Consider the following 27,075-nt stretch of genomic DNA (forward strand, 5'->3'; position numbering starts at 1 on the left):
GTAAGAGAGTAGTGTTCAAGAAGGGTCTTAGGTCTATATATTTGCTTGCCTGGGGCCACTGTCCTACCAGTTCCCAGTATGTTTATCCCCTGTCATACGCAGATTACTCCTGCTCCTGGTATTCCTAATCAGCATGTGGAGGCGTGAGATGGGGTGAGATGAGGGATCTTGTCATCCAGAACATGGGCACACACAGCATTTTGGTAGCATGAAGACGGGTAACTGTTAAGGAAGGTACACGTTCTAAACCCCATACTGCCACTGACTCATTGTGGGGGGCTTTGCCAAGTTAGGATCTGTAAAAGAGGGTGGTAGGAGGAGTGATTAGTGTTTATATAGCACTTTGAAGATGTGGAGAGTATATCAATGTAAAAATTGTTAAATTTCCAAAGATTTGGGCAGCACACCACTGAATATATAAAATCTGTCCTGGAACTGATTGACAAGGAAAAGCTCTTTAGCGCTTGTATACATGGATTGTGTATGAGGTTTCCCTCCCTTTTATGCTACTCATTTTATAACACTTTTGTTTCCTTTCCCATTAATATCTTGAGTTTAACGATTATTTTTTAAATAATTCCCTTATTTTAAAGATGTTGATAAATGACAAATCTCCACTTTTTAAAAATGAAAGTAAATTTAGTGCTGATGAGCCATCCAACTCTGCAACCTGATGCCTTTATCCCAAAGAACAAGGCCACCACAGATAGCCCCAGCCTGCAAGCTTCCTGTATGCGCAGATCCCTAGCCAATCTCAGCCAGGACCTGAAGGAACCCATGGCCTGTTCATTTCTTGGCTGACAACACAAGAGATGTGGCAAATATGATGGTGATTTCTGTGTCATTATCATTTGTATGCTAAGAGTTGGATAGATACATTCCTGATTAATTTCAGATAGGGGCAGCTATGGAGCCTTCAGATGAGGGTGACTTTCGGCAGCCATCAACCTGAGCTTTATTTAAGATGGTGAACTAGGGGTGAAAGTTTGTTTTCTTGTTACCCATTCAAACCTCCTATAAAGCTATTCTAAAGGGAGACTTTTACTATGGGATGTGTGTGGCGTAGTGGAGTCCGTTTTAAAACAGATTTCCTTTTTGTTCATTCCAGTTTTATTTGTTACCTCTGGATTACATTGAGGCTTCCAAATTTTTTTGCTGGTAATTTGTATTAACATTACTACATCTGTGGTTAACTTGTACCTTTTTGCCTCCCATTTGTTCAGTTTTGTCATTTTTAATAAAGCATTACAAAGTTAGATGTTCCGATGAAGCCCCAGAGTCTTTCATTGTTTGGATTGCAGACATGCTACAAAACCTTTGTTTAGCAGGGGAGAGGTGAGGAGAATCTCTTAATGTTCTTTTTAAAACACTGAAGCCACTTTTAGAACAAGATCCTATAGGCTCACAGTATATTTTTAAAAAAAGAAAAGGAGTACTTGTGGCACCTTGGAGACTAACAAATTTATTTGAGCATATGCTTTCGTGAGCTACAGCTCACTTCATCGGATGCATTCGGTGGAAAATACAGTGGGGAGATTTATATACACACACAGAGAACATGAAACAGTGGGTTTTATCATACACACTATAAGGAGAGTGATCACTTAAGATGAGCTATTACCAGCAGGAAGGGGCGGGGGAGGAGGAAAACCTTTTATGGTGATAATCAAGGTGATATTCTTTTTGCGAATACAGACTAACTAGGCTGCTACTCTGAAACCTATCAGTATATTTTTAGGCTTGCCATGTTGCAAATGTTATATTATCCTCTGTGACTTAAAAGCTGGTTTCAGATTTCTCAGCCTGTTGAGCATGGTAAATAGCACTCAGTTCTTCATAGTTAGTAGAGATGGTGGTTAAAAATGCTTTGTATTGGTATGGGTTATTTTGTTATTTTTTGGGGGTTTTTTTAGAGAGAATTTAGAGCGCTTTAGTGTTTTTAAAGGCCATTAGAGAATGCAAGATACACCATCCAATACAAATGAACTCAAAATTAATTGATCAAACACTAATCTCAGTGTTGTATAAGTAAAACAGGGAAGTACCAATTAGATCTTAATATGTATACGAAGGCAGAATTCTGATTCTTCTATTACTCTTCAAAACGTAATATATCAACAGAAAGCCTCCCGCCATTTCCAAAGCTGCTTTTGTGAAAGATACCTTGATAATACTGATCCTAGGGCTGACACTAAACCAGCTGCAGTTTTATTAGCCATTTTCTTTTAGAATTTTCTTTTGCTTCACTTAAAAATGCTTCTAATCTTGCGTGAGCTGCAGGGAATGCATATGAGGTGAAAAGAAAGGATGGAGAAGGGAAGAAAGAGTACTGGGATTATGGTGGCAGTATTTAAAGAGGGGGTGGCCAGAGGGAAAAAAAATAAAGCTTGTGATGGTGATGCAGCAGGGAAAATCCCAGTGTGTATCCCCTCCTTTCTTCTCCACCCTCACCCTACCAGAGCTTCAAATTGAAGTTGCTGGTGTGACCAGTAAAGTATTATGAAGTCACAATTGGTGTTAGGGTTGAGTTTCAGTAAAGCAGGATTTAACCACTGTTGTGAAAAATATGGCATAGTCTCCCTAAATGGAAATTGAGACAAAAATCTGTTAAGATAGTTATAGTGGATAGCATATATCAATAATTTAGGGCTTGGCTACACTTGCGAGTTACAACGCAATAAAGGAGTGCCGGACACAGTAGCTCACTACCCGTCCACACTGGCAAGGCACATAGAGCGCTCTGACTCCACGGCTACAGCACTGCTGGTACTCTATCTCGGCGAGTGGAATAATGTTTGCTGCGCCCTGCTGGAGCGCCGCGGTGCCAGTGTGAACGAGATGTTGCATTACTGTGCTTTGATCAGCTTCCAGAAACGTCCCATAATCCCCTTAAGTCAAGTGGCCACTCTCGTAGTTGTTTTTGAATTGCTGCAGGAATGCCGATATGCCCTTTGAAAGCTCCATTTCTGACAGCCGTCTGCTTATCTGCTCCGAGACAAAGCAACCATTAGTGTGGAATGCTGTGTGTGTGAGAGAGAGAGAGAGGCGGGGGGGAGGGGAGTCTGCTGCTGTCTGAACTTGCAAGACAGCATGCTGACATGCTCTCAGCCCCCCAAAAACCCACTCTCGCTCTCTCCACATACACACAACACACTCTGTCACACTCCACCCCACCCCCATTTCAAAAGCACATCGCAGTCACTTGCATGCTGGGATAGCTGCCCATAAAGCATCACTCCCAATGCCGCTGCAAGTGCGGCAAATGTGGCCACGCCAGTGCACTTGAAGCTGTCAGTGTGGACAGACTGCAGTGCTTTCCCTACTGCGCTCTCCGAAGGCTGCTTTAATTCAAAGCGCTCTACATCAGCAAGTGTAGCCATGCCCTAAGACTAAAAAATAATTGCAGGGATGTAATTATAAACACAGGAAATTCAGAGTTAAGGTTACACTTAAAAGAAATCAAATGTGTTAAAGTAAAAATGTACAGTTAAGGCATCCAAATAACTTTAACTCTGCCTTATACTTACGCTTTGAGGGGGAAAATGTGAAAAAAAAATCTTTTAAAAATCAGCTACAGTTAATCTGAGACCTCAACACTAAACCATATTATTAAGATTAAAATATGTATTACATGTTGTCATTACTGAATAGAATTAAGATTCTTTTGGGTGTCTAAATTATACCTTCCTTTTAAGTGTAACTCTAAATCTGAAATTCTTGAATTTATAATACTTTGGGGATAATGACAACATCCCATTAAGCTACTGATGTATACTTTCAACTTTAACTCTACTTTGATGTGATTTTTTTGTTTTGTTTTGTTTGGGAATTTTGTATATAGCAGGTGCTTTACCCAAGTGAGGATTGGGGGACCAAAACCAAATACAAAAATGCACCCTTTATTAGACAACAAATCAGAATCCTTGATTACAATGTTACCAGGTTGTTTAGATTTGGGTTATTTTAAAGTCTTAAAGGATGACAAGTGTGTGTCTGGGTCCCCACCTCCCTTTCCAAAGTGTATTGCATATTGATACAAAAACCACATTTAAGGATTGCTTCACCCAGCTGAACTGCAATCACGGAGGTGTAGGGTGTGTGTGTTTGTGTGTGGGAGAGAGAGAAAGTCATTGCTTAATATCAACATTACACTGTAATGTAGGACAAGAAATAAAGGGAATACTGTAGTTAATTGGAATTGCAGGTATAATCTAGGAAGACAGAATGTAGCACTTCTCACTGTCGGAGAGGCTTGCCAACTCGTCAGGAATGGGTTGAGTAGGAGATATTTACAAAAATGATGCAGGTCACCAGTGTGAGAGACTGGATTCTCTCTTCCTTCCCATTCTGGTCCTAGGGCACATCAGAGCAGTGACTCTGGACTGACCCAGACTAAACTAACCTGGAGTGCAGTTCTAGCACTAGAAAGAAGGGGATCTCGGTAGGGAGTGGGGTAGGGCTTCACATCTCAGGCAGATTGACTTCCAATTATGTGGCCTCAAACTGCAGTCATTTGCAAAATGCAGTGCTGAGAGCAGCTGTCTGGCATGCTGTTAGCTGGTCTCATACTGCTTTACATACAAAAATAACGTGCTTCTTTGTTAAAAGGGTGAGTCATATAAAACATGGGACACATAAGCCACAGTTTTCAGAGTAGCAGCCGTGTTAGTCTGTATTCGCAAAAAGAAAAAGGAGTACTTGTGGCACCTTAGAAACTAACAAATTTATTTGAGCATAAGCTTTCGTGAGCTACAGCTCACTTCATCGGATGCATTTCCACAGTGTCAGGTTAAAAAAAAAAAAATCAGATGAAAAGAAACCGAATTTCCACACCTAATGTTACACATTATTATTAATTATTCTAGGCAGGGTTGAAAGCACTACCTATTATTAAGGTTTTCTCATTATACGGCACTATTTTCACTTACTTATAACTCTGACAAACTTTAGCCCTTCAGGCTGAAATTTTCTGTCTCTGTATAAGGCTGAAATATTTTTTATATAATGTTTTTGACAGTTTCAACCAGAATGGTTCAGCTGTTTCCAGGAATGAGGCTAGGGGAAAACGCATTGTTTTGCCCATGTTAAAAAATTCTTGTGACCTTTTCTTTCAAAAAGTCTAGCACCCCCAGGCTGTGGAGCAGGCACCGAAAATTTGTCAGAGGGGTGCCTTTGTATCAGGGGTATGCCTTTTGCCAACCCCAAGAAAATCAGCTCAGATTTGGCTACGTTATAAGCCTTTGAAAAATTGCAGTTCGTAAATGCTCACTAGAGTCTTAGATTTTAACAGCTAAATTTCCCAAAGACTCCAGCCACAGTGGGCATGCTCCACCCTGGAGCTGAGCAGGAATGGGCACCTGAACTGAGAACAGTGAGACTGTCCTGTGCTTTCCGTGTCCCCTCTCGGGCCCAGGCAGTGTGGAGGAGGAAGCTGCCTGATTGTAATGCAGAGGGGACAAAAGCCTGAGCTGGGGGTGAGGGAGAAGGAGATTAGGAGAAGAAGCCTTAGGGGACTGGAACTGGGGACTGGTGGTGGAGGGGCAGGGGTGGAGAAACAGGAGCTTGGGATGGGCAAGGCATCTTGGACTGGGAACTGGGGGGTCAGTGAGTGGGAGAAGAGACTGGGACTGAGAAGCAATGAGGTGTAGGGAAGGAAGTGAGTAGGTAGGGGAGACCTGATGAGGAGCCAGACTGCAAGGAGAGAACTGGGATAAGGAGCCAGGGTACACTGCTATTGGACAAGAAGCCTGGGGAGCGAGATTGGGACATGGAGTGATTGGGGATAGGAAGCCTGGCTAGGAGGTAAGGGAGACTAGAGGCTGAGGGTGGAAAACAGGTTGGGTGAGGAAGCAGTGAGGAGGGGAAACTGGGACTGCAGGCAGTACGGGGAAGGGGAGTTGAGAGGAGTGAAGCTAAGATTTGCTAGGTAAAGAGACTGGGATGAGAAGTATGAGGAATGGAGACTGGGACTGGCTAGGTGAGGAGAATGGGATGGGTACAAGGAACCAGGGGTGGGGAAGAGGCAGGACTGGGACAAGGATAGGTTGGAAGGGACAGGGCAGAACAGGTCATGTTTGGGAGGAATGGGCAGAAGAGTCTGTGCCCTCTAGAGGATAGTCCCCTCGAGAGCCTGGAATGGAACCCTAGGTTCATGAGTCGCTCCATTCCTCTGCTGTCAGCAGACATCTGAGAAACTCACCGACAAAGTGTCCCATCCTTCTCTTGTGCTGGTGCATATAAAAGATGACAGTCTGCTTACTCCATTAGCTGAAGTGGAAGAGGTCTGTGTGGTAGATCTGAAGGTTCCTACCCTGCTGATGACGCATGTGTTAATTAGTATGATGCCACATGATGGAATTTGTTTTTTTTAGTTATTTTATACAAACTCAAAAAAACTACACACAAATTACAATAAAATAACATTATTAAGGTTCTAAGTCAAGAACTCCAAAGTTAGGAAATGCCTGAATTAAGTTTGCCTCTGCAACCTTAATTTGGCCCCCTTGTGGATATGCATTATGGTAATCCAGTTACATGATTGCATGCTAATTTTTCTAAAAATCCCTCATTCAGTACACAGGATGGACCTGCTCTGGGGATGAATCAAGTTGTGTTGTAAAGGAGGCTGTTGTCTGTAGGACCCCAGTCTCTTGTTGCCGAAGTTGGAAGGTGCATAATGAATGAGGCAGGGGAACGCATGAAAAGAATAGATGGTTTCATTGTTAATGCAGTTGAATGCTGTCCTGGAGAACTGGAGTTGTGTGTTTCTAGTCAAGTCACTTGAACCAGATTTTTCACAGATGATTGCTAATTATGGGTGCTTCATTTTCTTTGTGCCCAACTTGAGACCCTGGGGTTTCATTTGCCAAAGTGCTGAGTGCTCTCAGCTGCAAGTGAAGTCAGTTGGAGCTGTACTTTGCACATAAAAGTGCTATATAATGCTAAGTAGTCTGAAAATCAGGTTCTAAGCATCTAAAGTTTGGCACCCAAACAGGTGGAACTTTTGACTTTAATCTCACTGTGCTTCCGTTCCCCATCAGTAAAATGGGAAGAGTAATGAGCCCTCATCTCACAGGGGTGTTGGGAAAATAAATTTAATATTTGTGAGGCACTCAGATACTCTTGTGATGAGTGCCATAGAAAAGCACTGGAGGAAATTAATAATTCTGTCTTCAGAGCAGGGTTTGAACAATGTGCAGTAAATAAGGCCTAAGGCCACGCACAACAATGAGGCGAAAGCTAAATATTGAATAGCTGGTAATTTAAGTAAGTACTGTCCATTTTATGCAATGAATGAGAAGGGCCCTGTGAGGAAAAAACAGTGATTGTGTAATTAAAGACTACCACAATGCATACATGCAAGGGGGGCAAATTAAGGTTGCACAGCAATCTTAATTCTGGCATTTCCTAAATTCTGAGTGCTTGACTTCGCAATCTTAATATTTTTAGTTTAGTTTTTTGTGTATAATTTAATATTTTGCTGTAGTGCTCGGAGATCCCAATCAGGATCAAGGCTCACTGTGTTAGGTGTATTCAGAACCTATAAAAACACAGCCCCTACCCCAAAGAGACACATTAGATTATTAAAATTGAACATTTAAAACAATCTAACATACTTTTCACCATTTATGCCGTTTGTTTACTTTTCACCTTGGATCGTGAAAATAGACTGACCAGTTTCACATTTGTTTCTAGTGAGCTTTCTAGTTAATCTCACTTTCTGGATCTTCTATTCAAGCACAAGGCTGCAATGTTTAGGTTTGTTTTAAAAAAAATAATTTCCATTGGAGTTTATTTTCAAATATTAATAGAAAGACTTGTATTTCTTGTAAGAGTTTAATTTCTTACATTCTGGTCCAAAAATTAGGTTTTATCTTTTGACGTGTCTCTGGTTATTGACCATAATTACAGGAATGGCTCTGAGGAAAACTCCATGTGGCTTTAATATTTTCTGCAGCACAGTGTTTGTCTAGTTAGCAAGTTTCTCTTAGATCCTGGAAACATTATATAAAAACTAGGCGTGGTATCTTTATTGAGATAGGGAGCAAATATTCAAAAATATGTGTCTGGTTGCCAAATATATAGTTGATGACTATTTTGGATACAATTCTGTGGCCAGCTGGGAGAAAAGTTAAACTAGGTCTATTCTAGTGTTTGATTAGCTAAATGAAGGTACAAAGGTGCATGTATTGGGGTAAATGTTTGTACCAGGAAAGATTTTCTTGGTGTTTAATACTTTACCCTTCCTCTAGCATATTCAGAGTGAGTCTATTAAAGCATTTCACAAACATTAAGTAAGCTTCCCAGCACTCCTGTGTGGTAGGGAAGTTTAGAAAGAGCCATAGAATGTGTAGTCTTAAAAAGCCTGGTTTTTGCTAAAGCAAACTCTCTGGTTTTCCCTTAGTAATATTTCACTCTTATAACTTGATTTAAAACTTGAACAAACATAATTACATTTTTGAAAGGAAGCAATATTTGTAGATCAGGGTCCTATCCAGCAGATGTTTCATGGGACTGGAGTCAGCAAGCTTGGGTGCTGTTCCAAGCTCTGCCACGCTGTCCGGGGTTCTCTGCTCGGTGTCCCCGTCCGGTTCTCTTCGTTTGACCCTTTGACCGCACTCTTGTCCCTATTATTTTATTAGTTGTCCCCCGGAATCTTTTGGGTATCTAGGTCCTGTGGATCCCCCTTTTAGGCTGGGGGGGGATCCTTTAGCGGTAGACGGGCTTCGCCCGCCCACTTCCCGGATCCCAATAAGACTGAATGTGTGGCCTTGTGCAGGCTGTGCTTTCCCCTCTGTACCTAGGTTTACATATCTATAAAATGGGAGTGGTTGGTACTTATAAACTGTAAAATGCTTTGAGATCTAAAAAGTTGTATATAACGGCAAGATATTACTGTCCTGTAGCTGCTTTCGTGTGAGCATCTGACAGCCCTTTACAAAGTTTAATTATTTAAGTCTCAGGAGATTGGTAAACTTGAACATCTCCATTTTATTAATGGGCAACCTCTGTCCTACCCTCTCTCCACCTCCATTTATCCCAGTCACAGGGAACCAGTGGCAGAGCTAGGAGCTCAACAACCAACCTCCTGTCTAATCGTTAGACAGCACTTCTCTCAGATGCTTAGGAGGCTTTTCCAGCTTTCTGACTGTTGTAAGCCTGAAAAAAATAAGTGAATTATGGGTGAATATACCAGCAGTACAAGTTGTATCCCCGCTAGGAACGCTTTGTTAATATAGCTATACCTGCAAAGCACTTACTGTAGATGTAGTTCTTATGAGAGCAAAATCCCAGACCCTGCAGACTTTTACTCAGGCAAGTACAGAACTGGGCTTTTTGCTAGTTTTGTAAAGTCACTACTTTATCTTTTCTCTCCAGCTTATTTGTCGACTACACTGGGGAGATGCATTTCCTCAGTTAGTGGGATAAGAAGTGACTGAATAGAATTATGAGCTGTTGGTTCAGAAAACTATAAATTTTTGAAAGGGTACTAGACTGAAACCTAGCAATGGAATACTTTGAATGCTGATTTTGCACCTCAGTTTTTTATGAGAGACAGGTTGGGAAAAAGATGTCTATCTTTTCAGGAATCTCTCTCTTGAAAATCAAAGCTTTGCTTTCAAAGGGGATGTGCTGCACAGCAGGATAGATGGTTGTTTAACAGTATGCTGAATTTAGCATCAGTACAAGGATTCACGTGTAGTTTTATGGAATATAGGTAATGTTAACATCCTCCCTTGTCTTGGAACCTGCTCTCCCAGAGGAAGTTTTCAGATGAGATGAAGGACAGAGTAGCATCAAGAAAAGGAAAAGGAGTACTTGTGGCACCTTAGAGACTAACAAATTTATTTGAGCATGAGCTTTCGTGAGCTACAGCTCACTTCGTCGGATGCTGTAGCTCACGAAAGCTTATGCTCAAATAATTTGTTAGTCTCTAAGGTGCCACAAGTACTCCTTTTCTTTTTGCGAATACAGACTAACATGGCTGCTACTCTGAAACCTATCAAGGAAAAGGTGACCCCAGTGCTTTCTTTTAAAATTGTGGCTAGGATTAGCTGTCTACTTATTGTGGATAGTAAACATGAATCTGTGTGAGAGTGTTGCCTTCATGTGAATCCTGTACTGAGTAGAGAAATCATAATTCCTATCCACATGATACAGGAATGTTTTTGTTCCACTTGCCTGACTCTTCATTCTGGCACACAATATGTGAATGTTCTTGTAATCTGATCCTTTGAATGAGCCTTTGTTTGAGGAAGTATTGTTAGTTTTTGGCTCCTAGAGAGCTGAGGCGATAATGCCCAGTCCCCATCAAAACAAAGAGATTAAAAACAAAACAAACCCATTCTTGTGAATCCTGTGTGGAAGCCAAAAATAGCTTTCCTTTTGTCACAGGAAAAAAAAATCTTCTGTTTAGCTTATTTTAAATTAAAGGAAGAGAAATATTTTTTATTTAATATTGGACATCTTATTACAAAAACCTGGAAAGAAAATATCCTTCTCTAAAGGTCTTTGCAGTCTAACTCAGAGACAGTGCTATAAATGAACAAGCAGAGGAGGGAATCACTCAAGAAAGTTTCACAAAGCAAGTGGATTTTAACAAAGGATTTGGCAGGGCAGAGGGCTTTTAGCACAAGGAAAGTGGGACCGTGTAAAAGAAAGAATAAGAAAATAAAATATTCTCCTGGTATGTTTGCTCCTCTAACTTGAAAATGATTTGGTTTTCAAAAGTGAAAATTGTATAGGCAATTCTCAATTAAATCCTTTTCTCTCACAGCTATAATAGGCAAGATACTTGTGGCTTGAAAAGTGGGTTTTACAAGCAGTAGCTACTTTTCATTGCATCTTATTTGAGCAGTTGGGTCGGTGCTGTGGAATCTGAGCTTCAGTGCCCATAGATTTATAATTAAATTCCACCTAGGATAGATGTAAGGCCTGATGCAACATGAATGCAAATGGAAAAAACATTTTTTTTCCTGAACTGGAGAACTCCAGTAGGAGCATTTGCTTTCTACCTTCAGATTAATATCAGTTATTTTCATAGAATCATTGAAGAATAGGGTTGGAAGAGACCTTAGGAGGTCATCTATCCCCTGCTCAAAGCAGGATCAATCCCAACTATGTAAAGGAGCAAGGGCTTCCAGTTTAAAAGACAGAACTGAAAGTCAGGGGATCTTGGTTCCATTCCTGACTCTGCCACTGGCATACCCTTTGAATTTGTAATTTCACCTCTCTGTGTTACCTCATTTGTAAAATGTAGATGACTAAAATTCCTTACTTTAGAGAGGGTGGTGTGAGGATTGATGGTTTGCAAAGCACTTTCAAGGTGTGTCATTGGAATGCAGGCTTCCTCTTATCTTGTACATGTAACTGGACTGAGTAATTCTGCACCAAGTGCTCCACTTTGTTTACTCCATTCATCCACATAACTTCAGCAGTGCCTAATTTATTTTAAATTCAGTTTGTACTATATGAATTATTACAGACACTAGACAAATGCACAGTATAAAAAACAGTTCAGAATTTTAGAAACTGATAAATGTAACCTGTCTTTGTCCACCCAACCCATTTCCCCTGGTCCCACTATAAACCACCAGCATTTTCTTTAACATAAAACTCAGCAGAGTAGATGGCTTTCAGAATTCTCAGATGATTAATAGAGAATGACTGAACAGAGAATAGAGAATGATTAAATCTCAGATGATTGAACTTTGTTTAGAGCAATGAGGAAGCAAGTTCTGGCTTTGAAGATCTCTCATTAAAAATGCCCTGCTCCTAACCTCCTCATGGTTAAAACAGGGTGCAATTACCTCAAGCAGCTCACCTGTTACCAGCTGCTGTGCAGAGAGAGATCCCTGTTATCTTCACTGCAGCTGTCCAAGCTGTACTGGGCACTGTACATGGCTCCCACCAGAGGGGATTTTTTTCCCCCTTTATAACTTCAGTTGTTGATGATTGTGAAAGTGAAATTGCAGTGGAGGCATTAGAGTTCCTTCTTCAGCACCAATTGCAAGTCATGAAGTAGAGGATGTATTTATTTTCTTTAAGACAAGGGGGAAGCTTTTCAGTAGGCATTTAGAGCGAGCTAGAGCAATATATATTCTTCCCACAACATGAGATTAGAGAGATCTCAAAGATGTAATGAAAAATAACTAACTAAAATGGGAAATTGCCATTTTCACAGTATCATGAGGCAGATAAGGGCTGAGAAAACACATTATACACAACTTTGACACTTCAAGTGGTGTCTAAGGTATGACAAAGCTCTGTCCTTGCCTCCATGGGTCCCGTGTTTCCTGGCGGATTTTGCTAGCCTCAGAGGCTCACTGTGATCTTGCACGTAACCCTTCTCTCTCTAGAGATAAGGGTCACAGTCTACTGAGCCATTTTCATCATAAGCCAGCAAGGGAGGTGAGGAGAAGTTATCCTTCCTTGCACAGTCTCTGTTGTCTCCCAGTCTCAGTGATTAATCAGGGGGCAAAGGGGGGGGGAGCCCAGGCCCACCCTCTATTCCAGGCTCCAGCCCAGGGACCCTAATAGTATCAGCTATGGTAGTTGACCTTTTAGAAACATGACCTGTACAATTCCTTGGGCTACTTCCCCCACAGCAGCCCTCACTTCCTCAAGCTCCACTTCACCCTTACCTCAGGGCCTCCTTCCTTGTGCCTGATATGGTGTGTACTACTCAGCCTTTCCAACTGCACAACTTCCTCCCACAGCTCCTGACATGCACCCCCACCTGACTAACTGGAGGGCTTTTAACTAGTTTCAGCCAGCCCCATATTGGCTTCAGGTGTCCCAATCAACCTAGCCTTCTCCCTGCCTTCTGGAAAGTTCTTAATTGGCCCCAGGTGTCTTAATTGACCTGGAGCAGCTGCCATTTCACTTATCCTGGTGCCAGGGATTTGTTTAGCCTGGAGCTAATGTATCTATTTCCCACTACTTTTCTATAGCCATCTGGCCTTGCCCCATCACAAAGAAAAATTCTACTTTGTGATTATTTGATTGATTTAAAAGTTGCTTACACCATTGCTTGCATCAGCTGTATCGCATTCCCCAAAATTGTACTGAAGCAAGTCAAACCATTTGCATTGTCTCCTCCTAAGCCAAATTTCACTGAAGTATTCTTTTGCGTCATTTATTAACTTCAATTTTAGTTATGAACAGCATCCCTTCAGCACTCTTCTTCTTAGTTTTTTGATGAGTATGTAAGCAGCAGGGTGGGAAATCCTGTATACTCTCCCTAATAATATTGTGTTAGAGACAAGGTATTAGAGCATTAAAAAAAATCACCTCTAGAGATGAAGGTAAAGCATTATCTGACTCATAGGCTGGTGATTAGTAATTTTCAGGCCAGATAGAAACTTGGATTATGAGTAGAATGATTAAATCCCTGCTTCCTATACATCATTAGTACTTAGTCATGGGAGTGCAGCCAAAAATGTAGAAAGCAGTGCAAATATCTCCTTCTGTTTTAAAAGCATTTTATTATGGATTTTGTGAATATAAAACAAAATCCCTTATGAAGTGGTGAGATCCTCAGAGGAAAAGAACTAATTAAAGCAACACTGTCACAGTAAAAAATCTGTTTAGGAAGAAAACCTATTTTTTTATCTGTTACTAATCACCTCTTAGAAAACTAAAACATTTTAAGAATCTAATATATTTGTCTGCATTTAAAAGATGCTATTTACATTTTGTGTTTCCAGCTTGGACAGTGAACATCTGTTTCTCATGTACTAGCACAAAAAACTGCAGCGTTTGGGGAATGCTTAGTTATCTGGGGAAAAAATACTCTATTTTATATTGAATTTTTTTAAAAACTGGAGACAGTTTTTGGCTTTCAGAATTGCGTGAGTTCACTGCTGCCATTATATAACAGTGGTAGCAATAATGATTTGCATGATTATATTTTAATTAGATAGCATCACAGGGTGAAATGGAAATTCAATCTTGATGGCCAAAAAGGGATCTGTTGTGGCATGGGTTGCTGTCAAATTGGGAGGGTGTATCTAGTGGAGTCCCACAAGGGTCAGTCCTGAGCCCAGGAGTACTCAATATTTTCATTAATGACTTGGATAATGGAGTGGAGAGTATGCTTATAGAATTTGCAGATGACACCAACCTGGGAGGGATAACAAGCACTTGGGAGGACAGGTTTAAAATTCAAAATGACCATGATAAATTGGACATTTGGTCTGAATTCAACAGGATGGAATTCAATAAAGACAAGTGCAAAGTACTTCACTTAGGAAGAAAAATTAAAATGCACAACTTCAAAATGGGGAATAACTGTCTCACTGGTAGTACTGCTGAAAAGGATCTGGGAGTTATAGTGGACCACAAACTGAGTATGAGTCAACAATGTGATGCATCTGCAAAAAAGACTAGTATGATTTTGGGTTGTATTAACAGGAGTTTTGCATGTAAGACACCGGAGGTAAATGTCCCAGTATACTTGGTACTAGTGAGGCCCCAGTTGGAGTACTGTGTCCAATTCTGGGCACAATTTAGGAAAGATGTGGACAAATTGGAGAGAGTGTAGAGAACAGCAACAAAAATGATAAAAGTTTTAGAAAACCTTATCTTTGAGGAAAAGTTAAAAAAGAACTGGGGATGTTTAGTTGTGCGAAAAGAAGACTGAGGGGAGGACTTGATAAGTGTTCCAGGACGTTAAGGGCTGCTATAAAGAGGATGGGGATCAGTTGTTCTCCAGGTCCACTGGAGGTAAGACAAGAAGTGATGGGCTTAATCTGCAGCAGGGGTGAGTTAGGTTAGATATTAGGAAAAACTTTCTAACTATAAGGGTCGTTAAGCACTGGAATAGTCTTCCAAGGGAGCTCGTGGAATCCTTGTCATTGAAAGCTTTTAAAAACAAGTTGGACAAACGTGTCAGGGATGATCTCGGTTTACTTGGTCATGCCACAGAGCTGTGGGCTGGACTGGATGACTTCTCGAGGTCCCTTCCTTCCTACATTTCTATGATTCTGTGATTTGATTTTGTTATGTGAACACTTGTTCACATAAGAGACTGAATTAAAACCATTGAATTTATTTCACATCAGTAACTCCTGACCTGTGGTGGATTTAATATCAGGATCAAGAGGTTAAAAGTTCCATATTCCACCATCATCAAGCCTCTGAACCACCCAGACCCCTATAGCACAGTTTGCTCTTTTATCAGGGACTAAGAACTACAAAACATTAAGGAGAGATTATGTGTATCCTTCCTGAAAATCTTTTTTTACTCTTGTCATCTCAATTGGTCCTGATCAGTTTTCCTTCTAGAATTGCCAACACCTTCATAGACTCGGGCCATTTTCTGGCCAGTGTGTCAGTCACTGTTCTGGTGACTGTTGCAGTTTGTTTTGCAGTAGATTTCATCCAGGTCTCTTCTCCCATTTTTGGAAACTTCACTTATTCCCTGTTTTGGAAAAGTTCTCACATGGAATTGAACCAGTGACTGTTGAATTCCTGAAGTTCATGTTTTGACTATGTAATCGGTAGGCAAGTTTATCTGCATTTGTTTATTACATTTATTTGCTTTGAGAATATTAGTGTTCTTGAAGGTGGTTAGGCCAGCAGGAGCAGAAACTCATTTTTTGGGGTTTCAAAATCCAAAGGTCAGTTACAGTCAGGGAACTGCTCTCAAACACTATATTCCGAGTTGGTAAAACCACTCTCTCCTTTAGTGTTCCAGAATAGAGATGAACAGTTAGGCTGAAATGATCATTAGAGGCCTCATCCAATCTCCCCAGAAGTAAATGGAGCCTTTCCATTTACTTTACTGGGGTTTGGATCAGGTTGTAAATATAGTTGACATCTTTATGGTGATTCCTGTCTGCTGTATGAAACTAAGGTTATCAAACTCATTTCACTTATGACCTAACACTGGACTTGAACTTTGCTCCCATGGAATGCATTGAAAGAACTAGAAATAATAATAATCATTGTCCTAAAAGGAGGATGAATTATTAATCTCTTTAGTCTTTGACTGGACTTTAATGCACTTATAAAAATACAGTAAATAAAATGTAAATTACATAAATTGGTTAACATTTTCTATCTTAATTCTAGTCTTAAATCACTCTTTGAAGAAGATTTAAACTGTATACAAGAAATACATTATAGTTGTATTGGATTGTCTGCAGAAATGCATGTGTCCTTGTGACTTTTTATTAGAGATTAGACCCATTTTGGGTACAGATAAGTTAAGAGAGTTCTGCCATTTAGGATTTAGTTTATTAAACTGTGCAACCATTGTCTCTTGAAAATCCATGTTACTCTAGAGATTGATATTGGATTGGCATATTTTCTAGTCAGGCTTATTTTGTAGGGACTCTGGCAAAGTCAAGGCTCACAGGAGAGTGATGTGTTAGAATAGTGAAGAGAGAGAGAGAGAGAAAATTGAGACACAAGTAAGGAAAAAAGGTATGTTTTCATCTGGGATTTGAAAGAAAATGGAGACTGATGAAGTGAGGAGATATGGGGGAAGCTGTTGCACACAGCAGGCTCCACAAAGCAAAGGCTCATACTAAAATTGATGAGACTGTGAAAAGATGGAAAGGAGGACACTAAACAAACAGAGGAAGAGCAAATCCACAAAAGATTCTGAAAACATAATAGGTAACTTCAAACAGGATCCTAAAATGGATGGGTTGCCTCTGTCTGCTCTAAAACCAGAACTTGGTGGCACCAGGAATGGATTTTGCAGCACTTCCCCGATGTGATATGGGATAATACTTAATTTGCAGGCTCCTCTGTCAGTCATAAAGTTCCTGTAGCATTGAAATTTATCTCTTAGCACACCCCATTTCTGAGAATGGCAAGGAAACAGCAATTGATGGGTGCCATACTTGTTGCTTCCAGTGACGGTGCTGAAGAAATGTCTTCTTTAAAAAACATTAAGTATAGTAGATCTGCAGAGATTCATGTGTCTCAGCAAAAGCTGAGCATAGCAGCAAGGATTTACTGTAGAATTCAGTGGAGAATAAAGTAAAGATACTATGGAGACGCTCAGGTAATATAGCAATAGATGTCATATAAGAACCTTAGATAAATAAAATAGGTTAAGAGTCTGAGTAAAATATGTACTGTATTATCATAGAACAGGAAAGGTCTCCATATACAATCGCATTCATCTTCATTATTTGCTAATCCCTGAAACTCATATAACTACCCTTGGAATGTTTCTAAAATCTGAACTCAACTCAGAGAGCCTTGAGTACCTCATGGAAATCAACTTTGTTTTATTTGCTGAAATAAATGTATTTGTGGTTTCTGTTATTTAAAAGTAACCTCCCAAATCTCAAAGCCTGCATCAGGTTCAGGGATTTTTTAGCATAAACAAAACTTTAGTAAACTTGCTCATTTTAAAATATGGAGGGTTCAGAATACAACATATGGGGTCACCTGGGAACTGTTAAGTGCAATGACCATGCAGTTCTCTAACTATGGAATCAACTTAATCCTTTTAGTGCACTTGGTATCTAGTCTCTGCACCTGGTTCACTGCATGTACAGTACAAAACACTAGACAGGGTTTTTTTAAAAAATGAAGATAGGAAGCAGAGAAAAACCTTTATACGCTAGCATAGAACCTAACATGGGTTAAAATGTAGATACAATTGGCAGCATACAATAGAGGTCAAAATTGAAAGGTGGCTGGTTGGCTTTTCCTTCCCTGACAGCTTAGCAGTCATGAGATTACCTGGGTGATAATGTCAGATGAAGCCCTAACAAGAGAAACAAAGGTTTCAGAGCAGCAGCCGTGTTAGTCTGTATTCGCAAAAAAGAAAAGGAGTACTTGTGGCACCTTAGAGACTAACAAATTTATTTGAGCATAAGCTTTCGTGAGCTACAGCTCACTTCATCGGATGCATTCGATGAAGTGAGCTGCAGCTCACGAAAGCTTATGCTCAGATAAATTTGTTAGTCTCTAAGGTGCAAAGAGAAACAAAGGCGAGCTTAATAACCCAAAACAGCAGTGATTTAATGTCTTCTTTGGCAGATGTAGAGCTTTCTGAGCTTCTGTATTAGCAGTGGCCATTGGGAAATTCTTACTCTAAGCCCCATATAAGGTTTGCTCATATATGGTACTACTTGGCTTCACTAAAAATAACTGAGGTGATGGAGGTGGACAGGTACAGGACTGGAGGTGAGCATTCCTGAGTTGTAGTCCCAGCTCTGACAACGCACAACAATAGGGGACAGGAAACACTTAAAAATAGGAAAATGTGTGACTATAAAACCATGAAAAACTGTTGGCTTGAAACTGATTAGATAAAAGTGTGTCTAACCTTGTCTGCTCCATCTGTAATATGAGGCTAATACTTCATAGAGGTGTTCTGAGTGTTAGGTAGCTAATGTTTATTAAGAGTTTATAACAGTGCTAAGCATTATCAGTGTCTCTGTTTCTCTATCCTTTCTCATTTCCAAGAAAACCCTTCACATATGAGCTGCTTTTTTTATGGGCACCCCACCTTTGATAATAGTGTGGTTGTCACTAAACTTTTTGCTTTTGTAACTAGATCTAGTTTATCAAATGCAGCATTGCAAAGTTTAAGGGCGACAACTCTGCTGGGGTAGAGTAGAGTTAATATTGTCATGTTGTCTTTTCAATGTTGTCCTGGGAGGTGATCTGGAGCTGCAAGTATGAATGTGTACTGTCTCAGTACAGCCCCTCAACATCCAAGATAGACAAAACCAAAAGCCTGCTAAGTGCCAGGTTTTAGACATGACTTTGGGTGGTCTCATTTCTGGGGTTGGTGGGAGGTGATGTATTTGGATTCAGGGGAACTGTAGTAGGTAAGAAAAGTGTGTTTGGGTAAATGAGTTGTGGTCCCAGTGAAATTCCAGAGTGATGGGTTTCCACATCACAAAACACATCCCCAGAGCTAGTAGCAGAGAGATAAAGGACTAGAAGAGCCTTGAAGACAGAACTTCCCTATCACCTCTAGACCTTTAGGCCAGGAGTGAGGTACATTGTCAGGGTGGTGCATGGCAGAAGCTTGCTCACCTGAGCTTCGTTTCACTGTAGTCTCCAGAACTGTCAGCCTGGCACTTTTATTAGCTACTATATTTGTTTTTTTTAAAAAGTCACTGATTTTTGTTTGTTTGTTTGTTTTTTGGGTTTTTTTTATTTCAGTGGGAAGTTGGTTTCACCAAAATGGAAGAATTTTAAAGGTTTAAAACTTCAGTGGAGGGATAAAATTCGTCTCAACAATGCCATCTGGAGGGCATGGTATATGCAGTGTAAGTTGCTTTTATGGTAAACGTGATTGCATGCAACCACAAAATGTTTGCATCTGGCCATGCATATAAGGGGCTGAATGGACAGGAGATGAAATCATAAGCCCCGTTATGATGGAGAAACCCAAGCAATCTGCTGGTGGCCTAAATCCCTATAGAGGACAGTCCTGAATTTCCACCCCGTGACCAAACCATCCCCATGGTGTTCAACACTGCTTTGGGGCATTGCACCACTTGAATCCAGGTGCAGTCTGAAATGGCCTATTCCCCAGTGGTGTGTTGGAAGGTGACTCTGGGAAAAACCTTATTAAAATCCTGCCTCCGAGGTGGAGAAGGGATCCCTGAATAGCATGTGTGTACCCAACTGTCATATTTTCATTTCTGTTTCAGACCTGGAGAAACGCAAGAACCCAGTGTGCCATTTTGTGACTCCACTAGATGGCTCTATTGATGTAGAGGAACATCGGCGGCCTGAAGTATGTAAAACTTGAGCTGTGGATTTGATTATCTGTCTCTCCTACCTCCATTTAGATGTGAAGGCTCTGTAGTACTGACATGCTTTGGTGTCCTCTCCATAGTGAAAAATATCAACATCTATACTATATGGCTGCTGTTGAGCCAGATGTTATAAATCTACCTGTATAGGAATGATCAAGGTGCAGCCCAAGGGTGACTTAACGGTCCCTGGAGTCCTACTATGCAGCCCATGACTGCCCTCCAGTTTGATAAATCCAAGGCATGAAGGTGCAGCCTGAAGAGCCCATGATTCCAACACCTCAGAGCCTGTTTTACTTTTCCTCTCAAAGAGCCCATTTCTGGAGGTTGCGGAAGTCAGTGGGAGGTGAGAGCAGAGTACCCTGTAGGATCAAGCTGAGTGGCTTTATAACAGATTTTTCAACATCGTTTTTTAATTTTCTTTGCTCACCTGAATAAAAACTAACAAGCAATTTCTAATCCTGTCTTGTAAACTGTAACCGCAACTGGGTGCGGTAGGTCTGTCCATTTTACTTTTCTTTTATTGTATTTTATGATATGCAAACTATTTGCAGCCCTCTGGCTCCTGTCCTATGAGGCCCATGTCATTTCAAAGCTTTTGGTTCTCTCATGTAGTGTGTAACTTTAGATTGGACTCAAAATGCATAAACCCTCTGTTGAACCTACAGAGCAGAAGCAGCAGCAGAAATGGGCTTCAAAAGCATACATGAAACTGTCCTAGTATCTGAAATTTTTGAAAAGCAAAGTTAGGCTAACCCTTTAGGTTGAGGCACAATCCAATCAGACTAGGTGGAGTTAAGTCTACCTCAATTCTTGTGAACTTGCCCTGTTGTCCTTGGTACAACAGTCCTTACAGTACTTGTGGCATGTTAAAGCCCCACATTCTGATCCCATTGTTGTCATTGGGGTACCACTGCACTACATATGGCTTGAAGAGAGACGTTTCTCCCAGAGCTTTGTTACTTGGCTTTTATTGTTTTGTGTCATTCCTTCACAGTCGTTGGTTGTATGTGTATGTTGATACTGCCTTGCAACTTTCTATTTTCCCATTCGCTCCAGGCAAGGAGTTTGTTTTTTGTTTTTGTTTTTCAGTGAGTACATTTTATTTCATAGTTGTCATGGTGACGGGTAAGCCTATAGATTTTGTACCTTGGCTGCTGAATTTTCATTATGCTTTTGCATGGCTGTGTTAACATGAATAGTATCTTAAAAATGTTTCTGAAACATAACTTTTATTTTTCCTTTTGTACTATATTGTCTTTGCAATTGGTTACAGGTGATCCAAGTAATGACATATTGGTACTATTATTGAACATCATCATTTTTTATTATATGTGAGGAAGATTAAATGGATCCTGGGTTGCTCTACAGTAGCTGGATTTAAGCACATTGTGTCAGCTGGGTTATGAGGTCAAACAGAATTAATGTACTTACCTTATGGCTTCAGTCTGCCTGAAAACTGTGTGTGACTATTTAATGTTTGTGTATATTTCCTCATGTAGTTTGTTTGTTGTCAGGCCATTGCAACAGAAGGAAAATATTGGAAAAGAAGAATCGAAATAGTCATCAGGGAATATCACAAGTGGAGAACATACTTCAAGAAAAGGGTCTGTTTGTTAGCAGCTGTGAAAGTATTTTGACTGGAATAATTGCTTTTTGATTTAATAGTTGGACTTCTGATGTAACTTTTACTTACCCATGCAAAAATGTTGGAAATTCAGTTATACCAGTATAAATATTGGGTCCGCTGATGCATCAGAAGAATAAATTGATACACTGGGTCCAGTCCGGCAACCCCATGTCCTGTGAATAGTCTCTACTCATGATTGGTCCCATGGGGGCTAGAAAATGACTTGCATGAGTAAGGACTAATCACACGAGTAGGGGGTTGCAGAAACAGGTCCTTTGGGAAGTACAGGAGCTAATTTTACTTTTTAAAATATTCTCTCTCTGCAGTTACAGAAACACAAAGATGAAGACCTTTCAAGCTTGGTGCGGGTAAGTAATTTTTGTGGCGGCAGTAGCAGCATCTCTGTTTGAAGTTGTGACAAGTAGCAAAGGTGTACTAGCATGACAGCTTGCAGTGATTAAAATCTAAAGCCACGCACTTAGCTTTAATGTTTATTATGAAGAGGGGGCACCTTATTTTGCTTAGAGTAAATTGTATAATAGAGAGCAGTACAGCTTTCCCGAGCTTAAATCAGATTGGGTGGAAGTCTTGGTCTAGAGTGCTATGGCGAAGGAAATGAGAGTGTGCAGGCCAGCTGGTCTTTGCAGTTGGTCACATGACAGCTTGTTATTGAGTTATAACTGGCAGCATAGCCTGCCTTGTGGAATCGGGAAAGGATGTGTGTGCTACAAGTGAAGTTTTGGAATAGCCTTCCAAGGGAAGCAGTGGGGGCAAAAGATTTATCTGGCTTTAAGATTCTACTTGATAAGTTTATGGAGGAGATGATATGATGGGATAATGTGATTTTGGTAATTAATTGATCTTTAAATATTCAGGGTAAATAGGCCTAATCCCCTGAGATGGGATATTAGATGGATGGGATCTGAGTTACCCAGGAAAGAATTTTCTGTAGTATCTGACTGGTGAATCTTGTCCATATGCTCAGGGTTTAGCCGATCACCATATTTGGGGTCGGGAAGGAATTTTCCTCCAGGGCAGATTGGAGAGGCTCTGGAGATTTTTCGTCTTCTTCTGTAGCATGGGGCATGGTTGACTTGAGGGAGGCTTCTCTGCTCCTTGAAGTCTTTAAACCACGATTTGAGGACTTCAGTAGCTCAGACATAGGTGAGGTTTTTCGTAGGAGTGGGTGGGTGAGATTCTGTGGCCTGCATTGTGCAGGAGGTCGGACTAGATGATCAGAATGGTCCCTCCTGACCTTAGTATCTATGAATCTATGAAAGTAGAAAAATACATAGCAGAATCAAATGAGTCCCTTTTCTGTGCTATTATAGGCAAGTAGTTTGGTAAGCTTCAAAAAAAGACGGGGGGCGGGGCTCGATGTTGAGATGTATAAAAGCATCTGCGTTTCAAATACCTGGGACAAAAAATAGTCGTGTGATGGAGCCTTCTTGGTGATCAGTTTATGCCCAAAGAGAGCATTTCAGACCTTCTGTAACTAAATGTAAACCCATCCTGGATTCATTCTTCATTATATGCCCAGAACAATCCCCAGGTTCACAAACCATTCAGCAAACCTGGCTAAGATTTAGATAAACCTCAGGATGTCATGGTTCTGGCTGGAAACTTCACCAGTTTCAATTGAGTTTTGCTTTGTATTTGTTAGGGTTCATTCAAACGCAAAAATCAGTGAAATTCTGGGTGCAAAATCCCACTTATACCCAAAAAACTAAAAAGTATTTCCAAAGCCACTTTGGTTTTATGCAGTTCTAATCATCAGCTGGAATTGGGAAGATATTTCCCCATAGAGTCTAGTGTTGTGCAATGATGTATTTCACAGAGGTTTTATGCTAACTTCCAAAACATCTGGTTTGTGACATGGCTGGAGGCAAGATATTGGACTAGATATACAAGTGGCCTATTCTGGTACACGCAGAAATGGGATGCCACTCTAGATGAACCATTGGTCTGTTTGGTATATAAAAGTAGCCAAAGTAGATGAACTGTTGGTCTGAGCTGATGTGGCAGAGGGTAGAATACCAGACTAGATTGACTGTTGCTCTGTTCCATGTGACCGGAGGTGGGATGCTAACAAGTTGATCTGATGCATTTTGATGACTCCTATAGAATATTCCTCTTTATTAAAATGTGAAAAATAATTAGCTTTGTCTGTTTGATGCCATAATAACTGCATGAGACTGGCAGCTTCATATAACCAGGCTTATTTTTCTTTCCTCTTTGTCAGGATGATGATGTGGTTCTCTGGCATCAGAGTAGATATGGCAGAGAAACCCCAGTCCCTATGGAGGAAGATTCCTTTCTGGATGCAGACATGCTTATGTCTGAGTTCACGGACACCCTGTTCTCTACGCTTTCTTCACATCAGCTGATTGGCTGGCCAAATCCCAGAGAGATAGGTGTGTGTTTTGCTTTTGTCTGTGTTGATTTTTGCAGTGAGAGGAGACTTGAGGCTTCTTGCTTCACTTCTCTTCCAGACTTACTTTTTCATTTTTCTGGTTGAGAAGGTGGCTCCATCTTTCACTTCCAATGTATTTCCCTGATCTGTGTGTACTTGTATCAGTTTAACAGTAGTGCCAAACTTAAAAGTTTAAAAAATCATTGTTTAAGGGATCAGAAATCCTATTCAGATATTCAGCCTACATTTTCTTTCTTCATAGAATCATAGAATATCAGGGTTGGAAGGGACCTCAGGAGGTCATCTAGTCCAACCCCTGCTCAAAGCAGGACCAATCCCCAATTTTTGCCCCAAATGGCCCCCTCAAGGATTGAACTCACAACCCTGGGTTTAGTAGGCCAATGCTCAAACCACTGAGCTATCCTTCCCCCATTACACCTAATTCCTGGTACACCTTCTGGTACTAATAAATCTACCCATGACATGCATTAGAAAGCATTATTGTTTATGAGGCCATTATCATTTACATTAAATCTTATTTTCCTTTTTTAATGTAATAATATAAAAATGACCCTCTTTCTTTTCATTAGATGAAGGTTCCTCTTCCCAACAGAACTCAGCTCAAATTCTTGTAGCCAAAACTCAGGGTTGCACTCTGTGGGACCTAATCCCTGAACTGCCTCAGCAGGAGTTGTTGTGTGCAGAGTGCTTACAGAATCCAGCCCTGAGGTTTATACTCACTACACAAAAATGAGGAGGTTAGTTAAACAGAAATTAAAGGGTACAGTGCCAAAAGTGAAATCTCTGCAAGCGCGTGAAAACTTTTTAAAGACACCATAATAGAGGCTTAACTTAAATGTATACCCCAAATTAAAAATCGTAGTAAGAGAACCAAAAAAGAGCCACCATGGCTAAACAACAAAGTAAAAGAAGCAGTGAGAGGCAAAAAGGCATCCTTTAAAAAGTGGAAGTTAAATCCTAGTGAGGAAAATAGAAAGGAGCATAAACACTGGCAAATGAAGTGTAAAAATACAATTAGGAAGGCCAAAAAAGAATTTGAGGAACAGTTAGCTAAAGACTCAAAAAGTAATAGCAAATTTTTCTTTAAATACATCAGAAGCAGGAAGCCTGCTAAACAACCAGTGGGGCCACTGGACAATCAAGCAGGACAATAAGGCCATTGCGGAGAAACTAAATGAATTCTTTGCATCGATCTTCACGGGCTGAGGTTGTGAGGGAGATTCCCAAACCTGAGCCAGTCTTTTTAGGTGACAGATCTGAGGAACTGTCCCAGATTGAGGTGTCACTAGAGGAGGTTTTGGAACAAATTAATAAATTAAAGAGCAATAAGTCACCAGGACCAAGAGTTATGAAGGAACTCAAATGTGAAATTGCAGAACAACTAACTGTAGTCTGTAACCTATTACTTAAATCAGCTTCTGTACCAGATGACTGGAGGATAGCTAATGTGGCACCAATTTTTAAAAAGGGTTCCAAAGGTGATCCCAGCAATTACAGGCCTGTAAGCCTGATTTCAGTACCGAGCAAACTGGTTGAAACTATAATAAAGAACAATATTATCAGACACATAGATGAACATAATTTGTTGAGGAAGAGTCAACATGGTTTTAGTAAAGGGAAATCAAGCCTCACCAATCGACTAGAATTCTTTGAGAGGGTCAGTAAGCATGTGGACCAAGGGGATCCAGTGGATATAGTGTACTTAGATTTTCAGAAAGCCTTTGACAAGGTCCCTCACCAAAGGCTCTTATGCAAAGTAAGCTGCCACGGGATAAGAGGAAAGGTGCTCTCATGGATTGGTAGCTGATTAAAAGATAGGAAACAAAGGGTATGTATAAATGGTCAGTTTTCAGAATGGAGAGAGGTAAATGGTATCCCTCAGGGGTCTGTTCTGGGACCAGTCCTATTCAATATATTCATAAATGATCTGGAAAAAGGGGTAAACAGTGAACTGGCAAAATTTGCAGATGATACAAAACTATTCAAGATAGTGAAGTCCCAGGCAGATTGCGAAGAGCTACAAAAGGATCTCTCAAAACTGGGTGACTGGGCAACAAAATGGCATAATCCCAACTATACATATAAAATGATGGGGTCTAAATTAGCTATTACCACTCAAGAAAGAGATCTCGCAGTCATTGTGGATAGTTCTCTGAAAACATCCACTCAGTGTGCAGCGGCAGTCAAAAAAATGAACAGAATGCTGGGAATAATTAAGAAAGGGATAGATAATAGGACAGAAAATATCACATTGCCTCTCTATAAATCCATGGTAGGCCCACATCTTGAATACTGTGTGCAGATGTGGTTGTTCCATCTCAAAAAAGATATATTGGAATTGGAAAAGGTTCAGAAAAGGTCAACAAAAATTATTAGGGGTATGGAATGGCTTCCGTATGAGGAGAGATTAATAAGACTGGGGCTTTTCAGCTCTGAAAAGCGATGGCTAAGGGGAGATATGATTGAGATCTATAAAATCATGACTGGTGTAGAGAAAGTAGATAAGGAAGTGTTGTTTACTACTTCTCATAACACAAGAACTAGGGATCACCAAATGAAATTAATAGGCAGCAGGTTTAAAACAAATAAAAGGAAGAATTTCTTCACACAATGCACAGTCAACCTGTGGAACTCCTTGACAGAGGATGTTGTGAAGGCCAAGACCATAACAGGGTCCAAAAAAGAACTAGATAAATTCATGGAGGATAGGTCCATCAGTGGTTGTTAGGATGGGCAGGAATGGTGTACCTAGCCTCTCTTTGCCAGAAACTGGGGATGGATCACTTGATTACCTGTTTCGTTCATTCCCTCTGGGGCACCTGGCCACTGTTGGAAGACAGGTTACTGGGCTAGATGGACCTTTGGTCTGGACCCAATAGGGCTGTTCTTGTGTTCTTATGTTCCAGCAAAGTGCCAGGCTTTCTTTGAGCAACTCATATCTACATTGTAATAAACTGAAGTGGCATGTATGCTGCAAAATTAACCGGTCTCTCTTTTGGTTTTTCCAGCACACTTAGGAAATGCTGACATGATTCAGCCAGGACTTATCCCTCTCCAGCCAAACCTAGATTTCATGGATACTTTTGAATCTTTTCAGGGTAAGAATAAGGGAAAAAATGAATTTACTGTCTTTATTAGTAGTATAGCACCAATTTCTGCTATAGCGGTAATGGGTTTTGAACAGAAAAATAAACTATACAAACCAACATATTTATCCTCTTTATACAGCATTAAAAAGGAGCCCAAACTCAAAAGTATTTGAAATC

The 27,075-nt window shown here is 40.4% G+C and overlaps 1 protein-coding gene across 4 annotated transcripts in view; it reads left to right on the forward strand.

The window, feature by feature from the left end:
* LOC119843679 (MLX interacting protein) overlaps nt 1-27,075 on the forward strand; it is a 63,861-nt gene that overhangs the window by 19,095 nt on the left and 17,691 nt on the right. For all 4 annotated transcript variants that reach the window (XR_006275801.1, XR_006275802.1, XM_043497813.1 and 1 more), the window contains exons 2-7: nt 19,147-19,253; nt 19,641-19,726; nt 21,263-21,352; nt 21,702-21,743; nt 23,618-23,789; nt 26,818-26,907. Coding sequence is in view for 2 of the 4 variants with exons in the window: in XM_043497813.1 (XP_043353748.1) it covers nt 19,147-19,253; nt 19,641-19,726; nt 21,263-21,352; nt 21,702-21,743; nt 23,618-23,789; nt 26,818-26,907 (587 nt within the window). In the remaining 2 variants the exon portion in view is untranslated. The remainder of the gene's footprint in view (nt 1-19,146; nt 19,254-19,640; nt 19,727-21,262; nt 21,353-21,701; nt 21,744-23,617; nt 23,790-26,817; nt 26,908-27,075) is intronic.

This window comes from Dermochelys coriacea, chromosome 15 (genome assembly GCF_009764565.3).
Source record: "Dermochelys coriacea isolate rDerCor1 chromosome 15, rDerCor1.pri.v4, whole genome shotgun sequence".
Taxonomy (NCBI): domain Eukaryota; kingdom Metazoa; phylum Chordata; order Testudines; family Dermochelyidae; genus Dermochelys; species Dermochelys coriacea.